At 40.7% G+C, this 17007-nt stretch overlaps 1 protein-coding gene across 16 annotated transcripts in view; it reads left to right on the top strand.

Moving 5' to 3' along the window:
- The window catches only part of ZNF521 (zinc finger protein 521), a 235677-nt gene extending 226123 nt beyond the window's left edge, over positions 1-9554 (top strand). For all 16 annotated transcript variants that reach the window (XM_065053371.1, XM_065053367.1, XM_065053366.1 and 13 more), the window contains one exon: positions 8728-9554. In XM_065053371.1, coding sequence (XP_064909443.1) covers positions 8728-8757 — 30 coding nt within the window. In that variant the 3' untranslated portion in view covers positions 8758-9554. The remainder of the gene's footprint in view (positions 1-8727) is intronic.
- The last annotated feature ends 7453 nt before the right edge of the window (positions 9555-17007 follow it).

The following is a 17007-nucleotide window of genomic DNA, read 5'->3' as shown; positions in this document are numbered from 1 at the left end:
ATGATAAATTAAACATAACAAGGAAAAAAATTAAAGCAGAGCAACAACTAGCCCATGAACATATGTGTCTGTAAAACACCGACTTAATCCCTGAATATTTTATTAGGTAGTATTGCCTATCAAAGCTTGTTGTCCCCTGTTACTCTGTTGTACAATAGCTGCAGATAAACCTGGATTTGCTCAGCATTGGGTTCTGCTTGCTCTTTGCCTGGCTGTGTCTGACACGTAGAAGCGACTTCTGGCTGTGGCCTCTGCAGAGGATGTGCAAGAATCAATTAGTACCTGAGCAATATTCACTTTGTTTTAAACCCTACTAGCCTGGCTCTTTTCTTACTTGTCCTTATCTTGAAACTCCCTTGGTTTCAGAGGAGTTACTCTTAATTTATACCAGAGTAATCATAACCATATTCTAAAGTAGTAAGTAATAAAGTAATAAGACTTTTGATATATTTCTCAAAAGTGCCTCCTTTTGCCTTTTTTGTTCAAGCTTTTATTCCCACTTAATGAACAATTTTCTTATTGAGGAAGGATGCTTGTGTATTAATTTCAAACATTTGCAGTACCACAAAAGCCTTGTTTTTCTACAAAGAAGGCTTAGGCCTGGATCCTGATCAGTAGTACAGCCCATTTGCAGCATAAAAGAACAGGAAGATTTCCCACTTTCAGTGAATTGCTGTGAACATGTCCTAACCATTGCCCTCTCTCCCCACCACCATCATTTTATAATTTATGGGGGTAATACAGGCACCTTGCCCATGAAGCCAGGGACACCTTGCCTGAAATGCAAGAAGTTGTTGTAGGTTCCATTGCATTTCAGTGAACACCAAACATGGTAAGGGAGGCTTATGGAAGGCTGTTGCCTGGCACCATAGGTTAAAACAGCCTTGAAACTACTCTGATTTATGTCAGAGGCTTAACCAGGAGCCCCCTGCCAATGCTCATAACAAGGAAGGTGCAATGATGGTGAACAGACACCTGTGTTTGGGTTATTTATTCTTCTGGTGACAACGATGAAGGTCTTATTTTCTGTACCTAGGAATATATGTCATTCTTTTCCATACAACAAATCTGTGATATACGTACTCACATATAATAATGAATCCAAAAAGGAATCACTGACATTTTGCTAATGACTTACTGGAAGTCTCCGAAGAAAAATAGGAATCAGGGGGTTTTGGTTTGGTTTGGTTTGGTTTGGTTGGTTTGGTTTGGGTTTGGTTTTAATTTCAGTCTGCATCCCTGAGAACATGCTATCCAATACGAGATTTTTTTATGGGTTGGCTTTCTCTGGCCCAGCTGGTAATGCTTGAGTAGAAGAACCAGAACACTGAGAGTTTTACGTAAGTACAGTAAAGATTACGATCTGGTTAGCAGTCATGCCACTTCAGAGGCATTAATATGATATCAAATCACATAGCTTAGGTGAACTAATGTATATGAATAACTGCAATTCAGGGTAGACTTTCCTAAATTATCATTGTCAGCAGTGGTCAATCATGACCTAAGATGACCACCTATTTGGCCAGCATGTCTGAGAACAGGCCTGATTCTCAAAGGCTGGTAAACATCAACTCGCCACACATAAGTGGTATTTATGGGTACATAAGTGGTTATTTACGGGAACACAGATTCTCTTGAGATTTGGCCCCTTCTTTGTTGTGGAAATAGCTCTGGTTTAGTTCAGATCAAATGCTTATTTCCTTGGGAATCTCAAGTTTCAGAGACTGTATTTTGTTAGGTCTGTGCTGGTGATCAAACTTGGCTAGGATGAAACTCCATGCCTGCTTTAGTGAATTTAGGAGTTCATTGGTGCTCCTCCTGCTCTGCCAGCTGCACTGCAGTACTGGAGATGCTGGTGGCAGGGACACTTTGCCTGGAATTTTCTATTCTGTCCAGAACTCCACAGTCACCATTTGGCTTCCTCGTTTTCACATATGAAAAACTATTAGACATCATCTGCTCTCCAGCTCCTTCATTCACTCGGGATAAGTGTGACCGTTGAAATCTGAATATGTAGTCATTTTTGTGTCAGAAACATTGTAATTCCTCGAATAAAATTCATCAGAAACATTTGTTGATTTCAGATATAAAAGTTTAAGTTAATTTCTTCTAGTTTGTGTCTTTTGAAAGGAAAGGATGGGCCTGGGAGGGAGAATAATCTAGGGTCACATCATCCGTTCATGAGCTTCAACTGAATTTGCGCTTTTTGTACTTCACCTGTGTGAGAAATACAGAAATGTTTACAGTCTGAGTGTTCGTGGATGCGCTGTCAGTACAATTAAGGATTATAGCATAGAACAGACATAGATAGGTCCCTAACCCTCAGTTACTTCATTTGGTGAACGTGGACTGTGGAGTTGGTTACCCTTACTGTGGGAACACAAATCCCACCTATACTGCATTTTCACCTGTGCAGCAACTGAGCCTGAGAAGCCCATGGAACAGAATCTTATTAATTGCTTGCAGCAGCCGTGGAGCTGGAGCCTTAACATTTTTGGGCATTGAAAGGAAGTTTACGGCTTTCAGATGCTTTGAAATCTCCCAGATATTCTACTGAAACCAGCTTCTGACTATGCAGATTTGGTTCCATCTGTGATTTGGGGCTGGCTGAGCCTCTTCCTCTCCTGGGATGAACATCAGGAGAAAAAAAACTCTAACCCTGAGGTCTACGAAGCTGTGAAATATCTCCCAAGAGAAGCATTGGAAGCTCTAATTAAAATTGGACTGGGCAAAACAGTTGAAATTACACTATAGGCAATAATCCGACACCGGCAAGATGGGTGGAGAAAGCGCCCTAATGGGTCTTCTCTGTCTTTAAATTCTATGAATTCTTGTTCTTCTCTTTTATTATGCTATTTCACCTTTTTCTTTAATGGTGACACAGTGTCATCTAGAAAGTATTATAAGATGTGATTGTGAGCTGAGTAAGATGATGTTAAATGTCAAAAGAAAAAGCAACAGTTTCTCTGCAGGTATTATACAGAGACAAGAAAAAGAGAAGCTGACTGTAAGCGAGGGACATCAGTGCAGCATTTCTGATCTGTAAGACGGTGGCAAATGCCTGCAGTATATACATGTTTATCATTTTGACATTACATTTCATATTCTCTGCCTACGAAGAATAACCACATTCCACCAAACCTCTGGCACAGGTGTGGAAAAGCCATTTACTCTAACAGTGTACATCACTCGGATTGCTGGAGACATCTCCCATCCAAATGTTTCAAATATCCCCAAAGACCTGGACTAAATAATATCTTTTTACATCTTAATTTATAGTATGTGTTTAATCATAGTATCTCACAAATCTAAATATCTCATCATTGTAGTCTTGGGTATAATCATGTTACAGTTTACCAGGAGTGAACCCTGCCACAGTATAATGGGGCTTTGACAAGAAGCTCTGTGCCGCAGTACTGAAGCAGCACACGTTTGAAGGAAGGGTATGAAAATCAGACTCTTCTGAGATTTTTCTTGTGGTTATGCCTGAATAAGTTTCATTTATTTGGTTTTGGTGTTACCACTACATACTCCTCTTCCCTGCTCCCCCTGCCTTTCCACCTGATGCTGTATTGCAGCAGTGCCCGATGCAGAGCTCTCTGCATCAGAGGTCCTGCATCACAACAACCAGATCAGTAACAAAGCATCAGACCCACGTTCTGGAAACCATCTTGACACTATAAAACTGTGTTTTTGATTCATCATTACCACTGCACTTAAGGTTTTGCTAAGCTTTCCTTTTCTGCCAGCCTTTCTTTCTTCCCCTTCGGTTCTGGAAAATCCAACAGCCTCTTGTTAGCTGCAGACAGTTTGAGAAGTATGGTACAGGGTAAGAAATTGGAATAAAAAGCAGGGAAGAGAAGTAGAAAATCTTGATTAGAAAGTATAATTTAATAGAACATGTATTGAGCCAAATGTATTGATTAATGTGGAAGATATAGTACTTATATTGATTCAAACTAGAGATTTAGTACTAAAAGCTGTAAGCCAAAAAGCTGTTGCAGATTGCTACAAAAGTCAGTTTAATGCTGTCCTTGAGAATGCCTTCACAAAGAAATTCTTCTAATGTTTGAGGAGTAGGTAGAATGCGGTATATGTCAGTTTGATCCCGGAGGGTTTTATTTTGTACTCTAATAGCTGTTACGAGCCTACATTATATCCAAGGAGTAATTTTCCTTAGGGGTGCCCAGCTCGCTTTGTGTCAATATTCTAGCATTTTAAGTCACGTACAGTATATGCTTCTGGGAACAGTGCAGGAGCCAGCCAGACTCATAATGGTCTGCATTCATTAATAAAGGCAGAAGCTTCTGTCCCTCCATTGCCCACTACAGGGATGCCTCCCTGGTCTTCAGGGACCCGTACAGACACATTTAAAGAAAGCTTTATTTTGAGTGGGCAGGAGATGAAATGCAGGACTTGCAGGCATTTCCTAAGTCAGCTCTGTGCCCGAGCACAGGGGTGACCTTAATGGGTCAGAGAAGAATGCAGGTCAAAAGACTTATTATCCAGCCTGTTGGAAACCAATTGCTTTTGTTTAAAAATAAATAAATAAATAAATAAAAGAAAAAAATTGTAGCGCTTAAAGGTTGATAGTAATGTAGAGTTCTGCTTTACAACCTGGAACCGTATTGCAGTGCGGTGGGGTGCTTTTTTTTTTGAATGCAAAAAAATACCAGATGATCCGTAATGTACACAGATAAAGGACTCCAGATAAGTGATAACATGTAGGGCACCATAATTACTTAATCAGTGATGATTGATTACTTATGTTTGTGTTCTTGAACTAAGGAAAAAATAACATGCTGCTGTGGTACTGTTACCATCTGTTGAAATAATGCATCTACATTTCATCTTTGTATTTCTTCACGTGTACCCTCTTTGCACTGTTTGTCAGGTACAACCGTATTGTGTTTCATCTAGTCATAAAAAACAGAAGTCACATTTAAATTGACCGCAACCGCAGTTCACATTAAAGATTCTAATGGGCTAGTGAGTCTGTGGCTATCCATGGATATGTTTTTCTTCGTTAATTTTGATGCTGTGGGCAGGAACTTTTTGCTAGCTAATGCTTCTCACGTTCCATCTGAAACACAAAGACATATACCAAACAACAAATAGTATTATTACCTCTTTTGTCTCAAGCATTTCTGCAAAGAAATCTTTGAATATATTTTTTTGCAGAGGAGATTCTTCCACCCAGTATTGCAGTGAAATCTGTGCATGTTTTTGACTCCTTAGCACTAACAACAGGGATATCTCAGGGCATTTTCACCCAAAAAATTGGTGGCATATTATTTTATAGCAGTTCACATAACAGTTGGGATTCTGGGGTCTGCGAACAAAAATAATTATCTCTCGGAACAGGGCAAATACATTTGAAGAGTTTATTTTGCTTGTGAAATATGTTGAATTCAGGTATTCCCAGGTAATATAGCTGCATTCCAGATAGTACTGAGACAGAGAAACTGGGGCTGTAGGACAGTTTTCCTGGCTTGGTTTGTGTCTAACGTGGTAAAAAGTGCAGTGACACACAGACCTGCTTCACTGTGCCTCCATTTTGTGCATGCAAACCTTGCCTTCGTGTTTGCAAACTAGTTTCTCCTCATGAAATCACAGCTTTTGGAAATGTTAATGTATCTATTACTGAAAGAGTACGTTAAGAAAAAATATTTTTCCCTTTTTCATGCATAAGTAGGAAATTGAAATTTTTGCTTCATAGGGAGACTACCTCATAATTAAACAGATGGGCTTATGTGCAGTCAGATTTGGGGGAGGCAAAGAAGGCGAACATATGATATCTCTTGTACTCAGTAAAATGACTTCTCTTTGGCACGTGGATGTACTAATTACTCCGAACTCAGGCAAACTAGTTTGAAGTTTCCATGGGAGGCGTCTCAAGCTTGCGTAACGTGTCTTTAGTGCGGTTTCAGCAGCAGCTCTCTGAAACACGCAGGGGATCCCCACTGTAATATTGTGCTCTCCCTGGGTGCACCGCACCCCGTGTCCCTGCTGGCGGGAGCTCCAAATTCTGTGTTCCCGCCTGTCTGAACTCCCACTGCGGGGGAGGCGGGGAGCTCGCCGCACACACGGCAAAGAGACTATTGGAGTCGAGATCTGCTGTGCGGGTAATGGAGGAGAATTTTTGCCCTAAATTTTTAAACACAACACCCCTCATAAAAACAACAACAGTTCATAACTGGGATTAATGTTTGCAATTTTCAGTCACTTAGACATGGGGTCTCCAATAGATGGCTTTTGGTGGAGTGGAATATGGCTCTCTGTGGGATTACAGAATTTTGCTCCTTTTCTTATCTCTCTCCTCCCATCCTTTGCCTGTTCATCGTGTCAGTGTTATGCTTCTGAAGTGCTTTGTTTTTGCCACTTAGCCGAATAGGTGTTTCTCCCTAGTCCCTCACCTTTGGGGAGCTTTAATTACTTTGGAAAACTGTGTTTTGTTTTGCCTGTTCACAATAAGTATAGTTGTCTGTTCAAGGCCTTAACTGCTCAAAGCATCTACTCATGTTTGTATCCTGCCCTGTCTCGTTTTTCTGTGCAACACTTGTGTTCTTCTATTGTATTATCTCTTTGTTATCTCTAGAGAATCTCATTTTGCACAAGGGCACAGGAGTCAGGGACACTGAGAGCAGGGGCAAGTCGGTCCTTATGGTGTGTTTTGTTTCCTTCATATTTCGGCCTTTTTATTTTTTTAATCAAAAATTTCATTGCAACCAGAGTTATGCGTACACTTCTAAAACACCTTTTGACTGCTTCACATGCCTCAAAAATGTTCATCCAGCCTCAAACTGATTATGCATTTTTCACTTAGCAAACAGAAATGAAAAATAGGCATGACTGACATGCTTGCTCTCAGTAAGTTAGAAAGACACCCCCTCCCAAATATCTCTCTGAAACATAACAACTGGTATGTGACTTCACCTACCCAGAAGGAGAGAAAAAAATCAGAATTCAGGCTGCTACCCCGTATTTAACCTGCCCTGTTATTTCTAGGTACTGCAGGGTCTCCAATAAGCCTGTGGTGTGATGTTGTAAGTGCTGCAATAAATGGACACAACAGGATGACAAAAGGGCTGACTGTCAGGCTTAACTCTTAATTTCCTTGCTTTTGTGGTTTAAAGTTAGAGCCCATTACCTGTGACCAGCCAACATTTTAGTCTGCAGCTATTGTTTCTGCTTTGCAGCATTTTGAAATGATTTTATGGGAAGGATAAGCTAGATGAAATCAAGTGGTAGAGTGTATTTTGTTAACACTCTCTGGCCTTGGACAGTCTGGAATTCCTGCCATCAGCATTAAATCATTTTGTATTCACATCTGGAAATTGCATCTTTAAGTGTCACTGGGTCATTTTCCTTTAATCTTGAGAATGGCACTACATTAAAAATTCCTCAGTCTTACTGTAAGATCCTTTCCTTGCCAAACGTCCCATGAGCTATTGTTTGTGTGCGTGCACAGTGTAGGGAGTGAGGAGGAGGAAGGGAGGGAGAAGTCTCAGGCTGCTCCGAGGTCACACTGGATTTCACATTTGTTTCACCAAAGCTGTTTTCATGTGTCTTTTCATAGGTGGCTCTGGAGGGTATGGTTCAGTAGGTGTTCACTTCGTTGAAAATGCTGGCTGCCTTTTGGGAACAGGTTCATCCTGAAGTGCGTTTAGTCCAGAGGGGGTTTAAGATAGATTAATTTAATAAAGCCGAGTGAATGGACTGGGCGTGCTGGGAGCAAATTGTGGGATGTGACACCTCTGCCCTCTGGGTCACTGGCCCAAATCTGGCCCAGATTTCTAGGGGGAAAATTCATCACTAGCCACTGGCTGCCCTGTTGTCTGAGAAGTCTCATTCACAGACTTTTTTCGGTTATCTGTGGATCTGGCTTACACTGTATAAGACTTAATACACATTAGATCGTTGCTTAGTGCTTGTGAAGAATCTGAGACACTGCAGGCATTGAAATAGCATCTTTCATCCCTAAAAGTGGTCGATTCGATTAGAGCAGGGGTAGGAAGGAGGGTGAAACTTGTGTTTGCTCTTGGATTTGGTGATTACTCGCATGGGAAAGGAGCATTTCAGGCTCCAAAGTCTGTGCTGTGTCACCTCACATAAGGCACTGCATTCACTTGAGGAAAAATACCTGTGGTTTTGGGTGACCGAAGGAAGGGCTGTGGCAGCCCCTCCTGTTTTCTCATCAGCCTTTGAGCTCCCTGCTGGGCACAGAACAACTCTTGCCAGAAGATACTGTGCTGTACTGTTTAGGGGGAAATAGGTTTTAATGCAATAGAACATTTGAAGCGGTGCCGCAGTCTAGGAAGCACAGACCATATTTTTGGTTTGTAGGCAGCAAGGTCTTTTATGACAAATAAATGCACTTCTCATTTGCATAATGCATATACCAGCAGCTGTATGTAAGCGACCACCAGAACCGCTGACCTGGTAGGCAGCTTCACTGGGGCAGGTCAGCCCAAACCTACCTGGAGAGGGCGCGTTGCCCTTCTTGTGGCGTGCGGGAAGAAGAATATTGGCGTGGAACAACTGGGGAAACCTCCTCTCTTTGATAACAACGCTGGTTCTGGCTGCTTTGAAACAAGGAGGGGTCGAACATATTCTCTTCCCAGTCCATCATTCTGGGAGATATGTTGGGGGAATTGTTCTTGCATCTTTCTTTCGCACATAAATGCCTGTCTTGTGTCTAAGCTGTTTCTTTTCTTTTCATTACAGAATCATACGATGACCCAGCACAGCAGTTAGTGCAAGGCCCGTCTCTTCCAGAGAATTCTTTGTGGCACAAAAAGGGAACACGTTTTACTCTTTGCACGAAACTTTCATTGTTAATGTATATTATTCCGAAACATTGTATTGTACCATAAAACCTGTATTATCGAAACTGTTGGATGTTCATGTGTTTGAACTTTTGAGCACCGGATAGACTTCCTGTATATAAAGTGTTGCACATGTATTATGTTGTCTGATACTAAAATGGTCTTATAAAGACAAGTGGACTTGGGCCCTATTCAAGAAAGATACAAATAATAATAATACTGTGTGAGGGGAAAACAATAGCTTAAGAAAAAGTGTCATTTTCAAGGAGGAGGGAGAAGGTAATAGCTATGTTCCATTACAGCTCTGTTCGGCCTTCCTTTCATTTAAACTTCAGTCTAGAAATCTCTCTTTTGGTATACAACGGATGAATCTAACACTATTTTTTATTGCTGAAGATTCTTGCAAAAAATATGAAGAGACTCTTTCCACAGAGCAGGAACCCACAGTTGAATAAGGCCCATATATATATTTGTAAGCCTTGCGATATGACAGATAGCATTACCATATATGCAATAGTTGTTATGTAGATTGTCAAAGAATTTTTTTTCCTGGATACCATTTGAAGCTTTGAGTGTTCAAGACTTTCCTTAATGATTTCACACGGCCAAATTCTTGAATCAGTTGAACTAACCTGTATGTTACTGTTATTAATGTTTACTCTGCGGTCTGAACCTGGAGATTACTGGAATTGTTTTCCAAAAGGAAATAAATTCAGTTTACCATTATGTGTGAGTGTGCTTGTGTTTTGTCTTTGTCCTTGAAAAGTAGCATTACTATTACTGCCCCTGTCGTACTTAAAGGACCAGCAAGATCTGGAATCCCATTACATCAGGACCTACACACTGCTCAGTAGGAGTTGGTCACTCTTCTCAAAGCTAGGCATTTAAATAAATGGAATTCTAGAAACAGATCTGCTGGCCCACTGCAAAGCCGTGTGTGCTTGAGGGTACTACTCACTGTTCGCTGGTTTTGTTTGTTTGTTTGATTTGACAGTCTCAGTGGTTTCATACCTGTACACTGGATGTGTTGGTTGCCAGAGGAGTCACTGCACATCTTCTGTGTGTAATTATCGGTGCATTTCAATGTGATACTACTTAGTGATTTGGGTCTAGGACTGACAACCGGGAGCCCCTGCAGCTGCGCCAGGAGCCCTATTCACCTCCCATCCTGCACTCTCTCCCCTGATGCGGGGAGTGGGACTGGAGGTGGTACTCATTGTGGGATGGTGCTCACCAGCACCGTGGCACCGGGGGACCTGTCACAAGACCTCACAGGTTTGCTCAGGTCTGAATTGGCTCCTGACTGCCTGCAATTTCAGTAAGAAGAAAGAAGGGGATAAAAACTCTCCTTGCTTACCAGGGTGCCCCACTACTCCAGCTCACCTATGAAAGAGGACCAAAAAAACCATTCTCCAGCTATTTTAGTATCTTAGCCTATTGCTTGAATTGCTGGTTTTACCCCATGGAAACCAGTGCTGCTGAAATACTGCAGTTAAAGATCTGCACTTCGCAACTTCCAAAGGGCTGGAGCTGCTTGCCTATTGCTGCCAGGGTAGATATAAATTGTGATTTCCAGCTTGCTGAATGTCACATTTTGACTCTCCACAGATGGAGGATGCAAACGAAAGAAGTAAAGTCTGAAAGTCTCTGGTTACCAGATATTCCAAGAAAAAAATGTGTTGTGTTTAAAACTCCAGCTTTGAGAATATTGTGCATATTTTGCCAAATGCAAAAAAGAAGTTCCTGGGTATTTTTTGAATATCTCATTTGTGCTGACAAAAGGATAAGTACAGGCACAAGTACACAAAGCTTGTAAAATGCCAGTTCTATTTATAAGACAGAAACTGTTCCCATTCTCACTCTCATTAATATATTACTCATCTCAGCCAAATTGAATGTGATGATATGTTTTTTATTTTTGACAGATACCTTAAAGGATATAAGACATTTCAGCCTTCATGTGTGAAAGTGTGACATATTGGTTAAGACTGAAAATAACATGTTTCTAGTAGAGTTCAAGTATATAAGACATATTACACCCTACTGTTTTTGTAAATGCCAGAGTGCCACTGAGTTGAGACAGATGGTAGCTGGAAAAGATGCAATCTTAGAATCAAAAGCTAAAATATGTCAAAAATATGTTAGCAAGCAAAACATAGCATATTACTAGCGTCTTATGTCATGACAGCTTGCAAAACATGCAGAGATGCTGAATTCCTAGATATGTAAATAAAGGAACAGTAAACAGAGCAACAGCAAATGTGATGAAGCCTTTATGCATCGATTGTCCCTTCAGGTGGGTGCGGGGGAACAGAGCGGGGGTCTGATGGCCACAGGCAGCCCCAGGTGGCTTCTGAAAGCTGGCCACTGGCATCAAGTGCTGGCATACTCTTACCTTTCTGAAAGTAACAGGTTTCTCAGTGATACCTAAATAGCTGCTTAAATAGATTATGGATGACATCCGAACTTCCCAATGAGAACTGAGTATTCCTTGGGGAATTACCACAGCGTTTAGAAATATCAACAGGAGAGGCAGATCATCTTGCCTGTTGGAAGAAGAGACACGGCTCTGTGTGTGCGTGTCTGCATTTCAGCAATGGCATGTCCTTCTCTGTCCTGGGTCAGCAAAAGCTAAGAGAAGCCCCTCCTCATACCCTTAACTTAATGTGAAAGGATAAATCCGTTCAAAGGTTGTGTGGATAGATTGATGGACAAGGTATCCTTTTACCTCTGAGACTGGCGCTATTCCCAAGATTTCAAGTGGACATGAGTTTTACTGTAAGTGATAGTTTAATAAAACAATTAGTCCTTCTGCTAGAGCTGTGTTTAGGAAACGTCACAGACCTAAAGCAGATTTATATATGGACTTTATACTGCAGAAGTGGATAATATCTGAACACAAGATTTATGAGGAAATGCATTGATTCTATCTGAACAAAAGATGGTCTGGGAATAAATACGTATTAGGCCTTTACGAAATGCAGCTATCCAAAATAGGAGTTTTTACCATCATATATGTTTTCACAACCAGTTGCCTAAGTTGGACTTTCCAATCCATTTTAGGTGGTTCAGTTTGCAGGTAGGTTATCAGAACTTAGAATCATAGAATAGTTTCAGTTGTAAGGGACCTTCAAAGGTCAGCTAGTCCAACCCCCTGCAATGAGCAGGGACATCTTCAGCTAGATCAGGTTGCTCAGAGCCCCGTCCAGCCTGACTTTGAATGCTTCCAGGGATTGGGCATCTACCACCTCTCTGGGCAACCTGGGCCAGTGGTTCACCACTTTCGTAAAATATTTCTTCCTTATATCTAGACTAAATCTCTTGTCTTTTAGTTTAAAATCATTATCCCTGTTCCTATCACAACAGACCCTGTCAAAAACTTTGTCCCTTTTAAGTACTGTGAGGCTTCTATATAAGGTCTCCCCAGAGCCTTCTCTTCCCCAGGCTGAACAATCCCAGCTCTCTCAGCCTGTTCTCACAGCAGAGCTGTTCCAGCCCTCTGATAATTTTTTGTGGCCTCCTCTGGCCCCTCTCCAACAGGTCCATGTCTTTCCTGTACTGAGGGCTCCAGAGCTGGATGCAGGACTCCAGGTGGGGTCTCACCAGGGCAGAGCAGAGGGGCAGAGTCACCTCCCTTGATCTGCTGGCCACGCTGCTTCTGATGCCACCCAGGATACAGTTGGCTTTCTGGGCTGCAAGCGCACATCACCGGCTTCTCTGAACTACTTTGGTTCACTCCTGCTCCACTGATCTCATTGTTTTCCCTGATGTAGGTGCCATTCTGGAAACCCCGAAAAGAATATTTCAAAGTCTCTGCCTAGGACACATTAACATCGCTTCCATCTCCACAGCACATGGAAAGCTGTGTCCTCTCCATGCCTCAGTGACTGGGCTTTTATTAGTAATTGCGGCATGACTACTCACTTTGTTTCATTACCACTGTCCTCAACAACAGAAAAAAAGAGACGTCCCTTCCTTACCAACATATGGCACCTTCTATTTATAACAAGATTAACAATTCATTCACACCTTGATTGAATCCCGCTTTATTGAGATGTCATAACAGATTCTCACAGCCTGCAAAGGAAAAGACTTACAAATGTTAATATTGTGACAACCAGGACACATAAAAGTAAATGAATTATAATTGGTGACAATTAAAAATAGCTCAGTGTGAAAGCAGAATATTGTGCTGCTGTTGCAGCCCTGTCTAGGATGAGGCGATGTGAAGGACTCCGTAGAATAAGACCGTCCGTGAATTCAGAAATGTTACCTTGATTCCTGTCTAATGTGTTCAGTCATAACCTGATGCTCAATTAGTGTTCACACGCCCTTTACATCTTAGTGGGCAATGTGCCATTCTCTTTAAAGTGTTTGCTTCACTGCTCTGTAGCAGCAGCACAAAAATAAACAAGTTTAGGCCTATTTTACCAAATCCATTTAATACATCCATCTTCCCTCCCTGTGTTGCTTCCCTTATTCGTATGCAGAAGATTTCTTTAATTGTTATTATTGTTGTTGCTGTTATTAGTAGTAGTGAACTGTGAATGCCATAGCAATGCACTCCCCCAGGAGCTTGGACAGTCCCCGGCCACCAACTCGCGTGTGCGGATCTTCTTCTGTGTGTGGCACACAAAAGCCTGACAAGGTCTCACTCATGTTTCAAAGCTCGCTCTCTTTTCAGAGCTATTTGTTATTGTCTGCACCATCACAAGTTTAAAAAAGGAAAGTTAATTAAATATGGAACAAGACTGAACAACATCTTTTAAACCATCATGTCATTAGAATTGGATCCCTCTGAGAGCTGCTTAAAAGGGTTTTGAGAACAATGACTGTTCAATCAGATATTTATGGGCATAGTTATGTAAACACACTCTTTATTGTCTATGTATATTTAATATAATTATCAGTTTTGTACTCGGACTCTCAGGAGACCCAACAAATCACAGTGTTGCTTTGAAAATGTCAGCAGAAAAGACAATTATGTTGCGAGCAAATATTCATAAATTATATTAAAAAGTCCTGTGAAAATGTACGCTGTGTTGCAGAACTGCTTTTGCACTAGCAGAGCCATCACTGCCTTTCTTTGATTTAAACTCTTCTTGTAAGTAACAAGGAAGTTGCTTGAAACAAACCTTTAATACTAAAGAGCTTTCCATTCCTGACTATGGGACAATCTCAGCTGTAGACAAATTCAAAGGGCTTTTTCATTTTGTTGTTATTATGCTGGGATTATTTTAGAGATTTCTAAATAAGCTTTATTGAAATCAGGGGTTAAAATTGTTTGCACTAGAGTGCCGAGGTCACTTATTGCACTTTTCCTCTTTCCTCAGATTCTTCCTGACAACTTGCCATGTTTTTTGCTTCTTTTGCTCATTATGTATTAGGAAAAAAAGAGTGGAGAACTGGGACAGTGTTCAGTAAATTAAATGTGCCACACTTACGCTAAACCAATATGTGTGCTGGCGTTTGATAAACACCTAGTAAGTGCCTGCAAATCATCTCTACTGCAAGATATACAATCAGCATATCAACATCTTAATTAGCAGCTAACGACATCTGAATGGGAAGGTTAACCTTAAGCACACAAATGCAGTTTAGTAAAAGGTAAAATGAAATACATTGAGATATTTCAGTCTTTATTTAAGTACTAAACAGCTGTCTTTTGTAGTAAGCAGTTATCTATACGAGTAATGTCTCAGTCCTTAGTTATGTTTTGGAATAAAATCTCCAAGACTAAAATGTCTTTGCTGGTGCATCTGGTTCTAGACATCAATGGGAACATTCCACATGTTGGACAAAGAGAAGACAGAATTCTGCTGTTCTGCAGGGAAACACTTTTCATCTATGCCATTATTTTTCTTTTGAACACACCACTAGATTTTAAGTAGATGCAAGATGGTTCAGTCTGGTTTGTGATGCTTCTCCCATTTATTATGTTCTAAGCACATGTTTTCAACAGAAAACATTCTGTGGGAAGGTGCAAAGTAAAGCACATTCAAGGCTCTTTCTGCTGTAGATGTCATACTTGCTTTGGTGGTGATTGTACTGGACATCCAAAGCAGAACAGACAAGAGTCACTGAGCTGTTGGAGAAGAATCTGCTGTAGAAATGTTGCTGTTAACTTTGCCAGCAGCTTGGGTTCCCACCGAGCGTCGCACCAAACCATTACCTTTGCATGGACCACAGGGAGCAATGTAGAAAGCTTGCTTTAAGATTTAAAATGTAAAGCAGATCCAGGATGCTCACAATTAAAAATCTTATGGCCATGCAATGTTGGCTGCATCCGAAAAGTGAGCTTTGGACTCGTAGATGCCTCTAATGATTTCTCTCTTGTTGGGTTGTTTGTTTCATTTTTGTGTCCCTTCTAGATGCTTGATCTCACGCAACCTTCATGTTTACTTATGGGACAAATGATACACTTGTTGAGAAAAGTGGCGAAAAGTTCAGTCACAAAATTATGCCGCTTTGTTGTCCCAACCACTTTGGCAAGATCAAATCAAGCAGCCACATGGTACAGCAACACCTCCACAAGGTGAATTATGTCCTTCTGCTCAAATAACAGTCAGAGGGTAACTGGTAACAAAACTGTCTTTGCAGCAAATGAGACAGAGATTGATGGCATATGGAAGCCAAAGACATACTGAGATTTTTTTATTTCACGGAAATGCTCACCTTTCATAGTCATTCATACTCTTCTTTTTTTTTTTTTTTCTGCAGAAAACAGCGGTCAGATGTTGCCTTTTTTTCTTGACTGCCATCTCTTCTTTCCTCTCATTACTCCCTATGCTTTAATTGTTTAATGATTGATGCAGGACCATTTTGATTTTCTTAATTACATTTGTGAACTTGCATTTGATTTGGCAGCAGGTCATCATTCCTGATGAATTTAAGATTCATGTTCATTCATTCATCCTTTGACATATTCTATTTCCAAACACCTTTGTTCTTTTGGCTTAATTCAACATAATTAATTTTCTGGCATAAAATGAAAAACCATGGTTTCGATTAGGTGATAGCTTCTGATGGGTTATTTGTAAATCTCTGAACCTTATTCACAGCTTTTGCTGATCAATATTTGGCTTGATTTCTGCTTTCCTTCTCACAACAATATCTGCCCACAAAGTCATCTCTGGAGTTTTTCAGGCATTTTCTACTCACTGTGAATCTGTCTCCTTCAGAAACTCTTACTTCTCTTACAACATATGGAGGATCAGATGGGGTTATAGATCTCCTCTCAACAGTGCCTTGTCATTACAGTATGTGTTGCTTTGGTATTCCCAGGCTGTGACAGCAGAAGAAGAATTACTTGCTCATTTTCAGATTTGACAGCTTATGTTTTTAATGTTATTAGAGGGTGGAAGTCTGAACTGACTTTTGACTTTTCAGCTAAAGCCAGTCAGTCTTTTACTCTATTTACAGATCATCTCACTTTTAAACCCGAAGAGTCTCTCTTCTCGCAATAATAACATGTTTTCAAAATCTTTCAACGCTTTCTTAATTGCTAAAATTTGCAAACAAAAGAAACACCCATGCCTTGCTGTCCACCAGTAGTTCCCTTGGTTGGGCTTTTTTCAGTCTGTTGTCTTCTAGTGTTTCCTTCCTCAGATTTTCAAGGGGAATGGAGGAGATTAAAGGGTTATCCAGAGGTTACAGTCAACCATTTGTTCATTAGATTCCTGGCTCACTTGGTCGTTGTAAGGTGCGCCTGAGAATATGAATGGTATTGTTATATTACCCTATTACCCATATTTATTTAATACACACAGTTTCTCTGGGCTGACTCCTGTCAGGCTTAGAAAGGCAGGAGCCAATTTGAAAACCTTCAAGTCTTTTCTGAGAAAGCATCTGCTAATTATCGTCTTTTCATGAATTCTCTTTTCTTGTTTGTTTGCCTTCAATATAGGAATGGAGCAGAGCTTCAGAAGACTAACAAATATCAGTCAGTCTTTTCAGTGTACAGCACCATGACTCTTTGCTGACTTCACTTGTTTACTCTAACCAAGGTTTCATTTCCTTTTAGATGCTACTTGATGTTTCTGTAGTATTTGACATTACTGAGCAAGAGCTTTTGTTAAAGATCAAAAATGTTTGTGCTAATCTATCTGTGGCAACACATGCTTGAATCGAATCTAATTTTCCTTAGTATGAGTTACACAGTGTCCTCGTATTGGGACTG

The sequence above is a fragment of the Columba livia genome, chromosome 2, assembly GCF_036013475.1.
Source record: "Columba livia isolate bColLiv1 breed racing homer chromosome 2, bColLiv1.pat.W.v2, whole genome shotgun sequence".
Classification (NCBI taxonomy): domain Eukaryota; kingdom Metazoa; phylum Chordata; class Aves; order Columbiformes; family Columbidae; genus Columba; species Columba livia.
The sequence above is the reverse complement of the archived record's forward strand: the minus strand, read 5'-3'. Positions and strand labels throughout refer to the sequence as shown.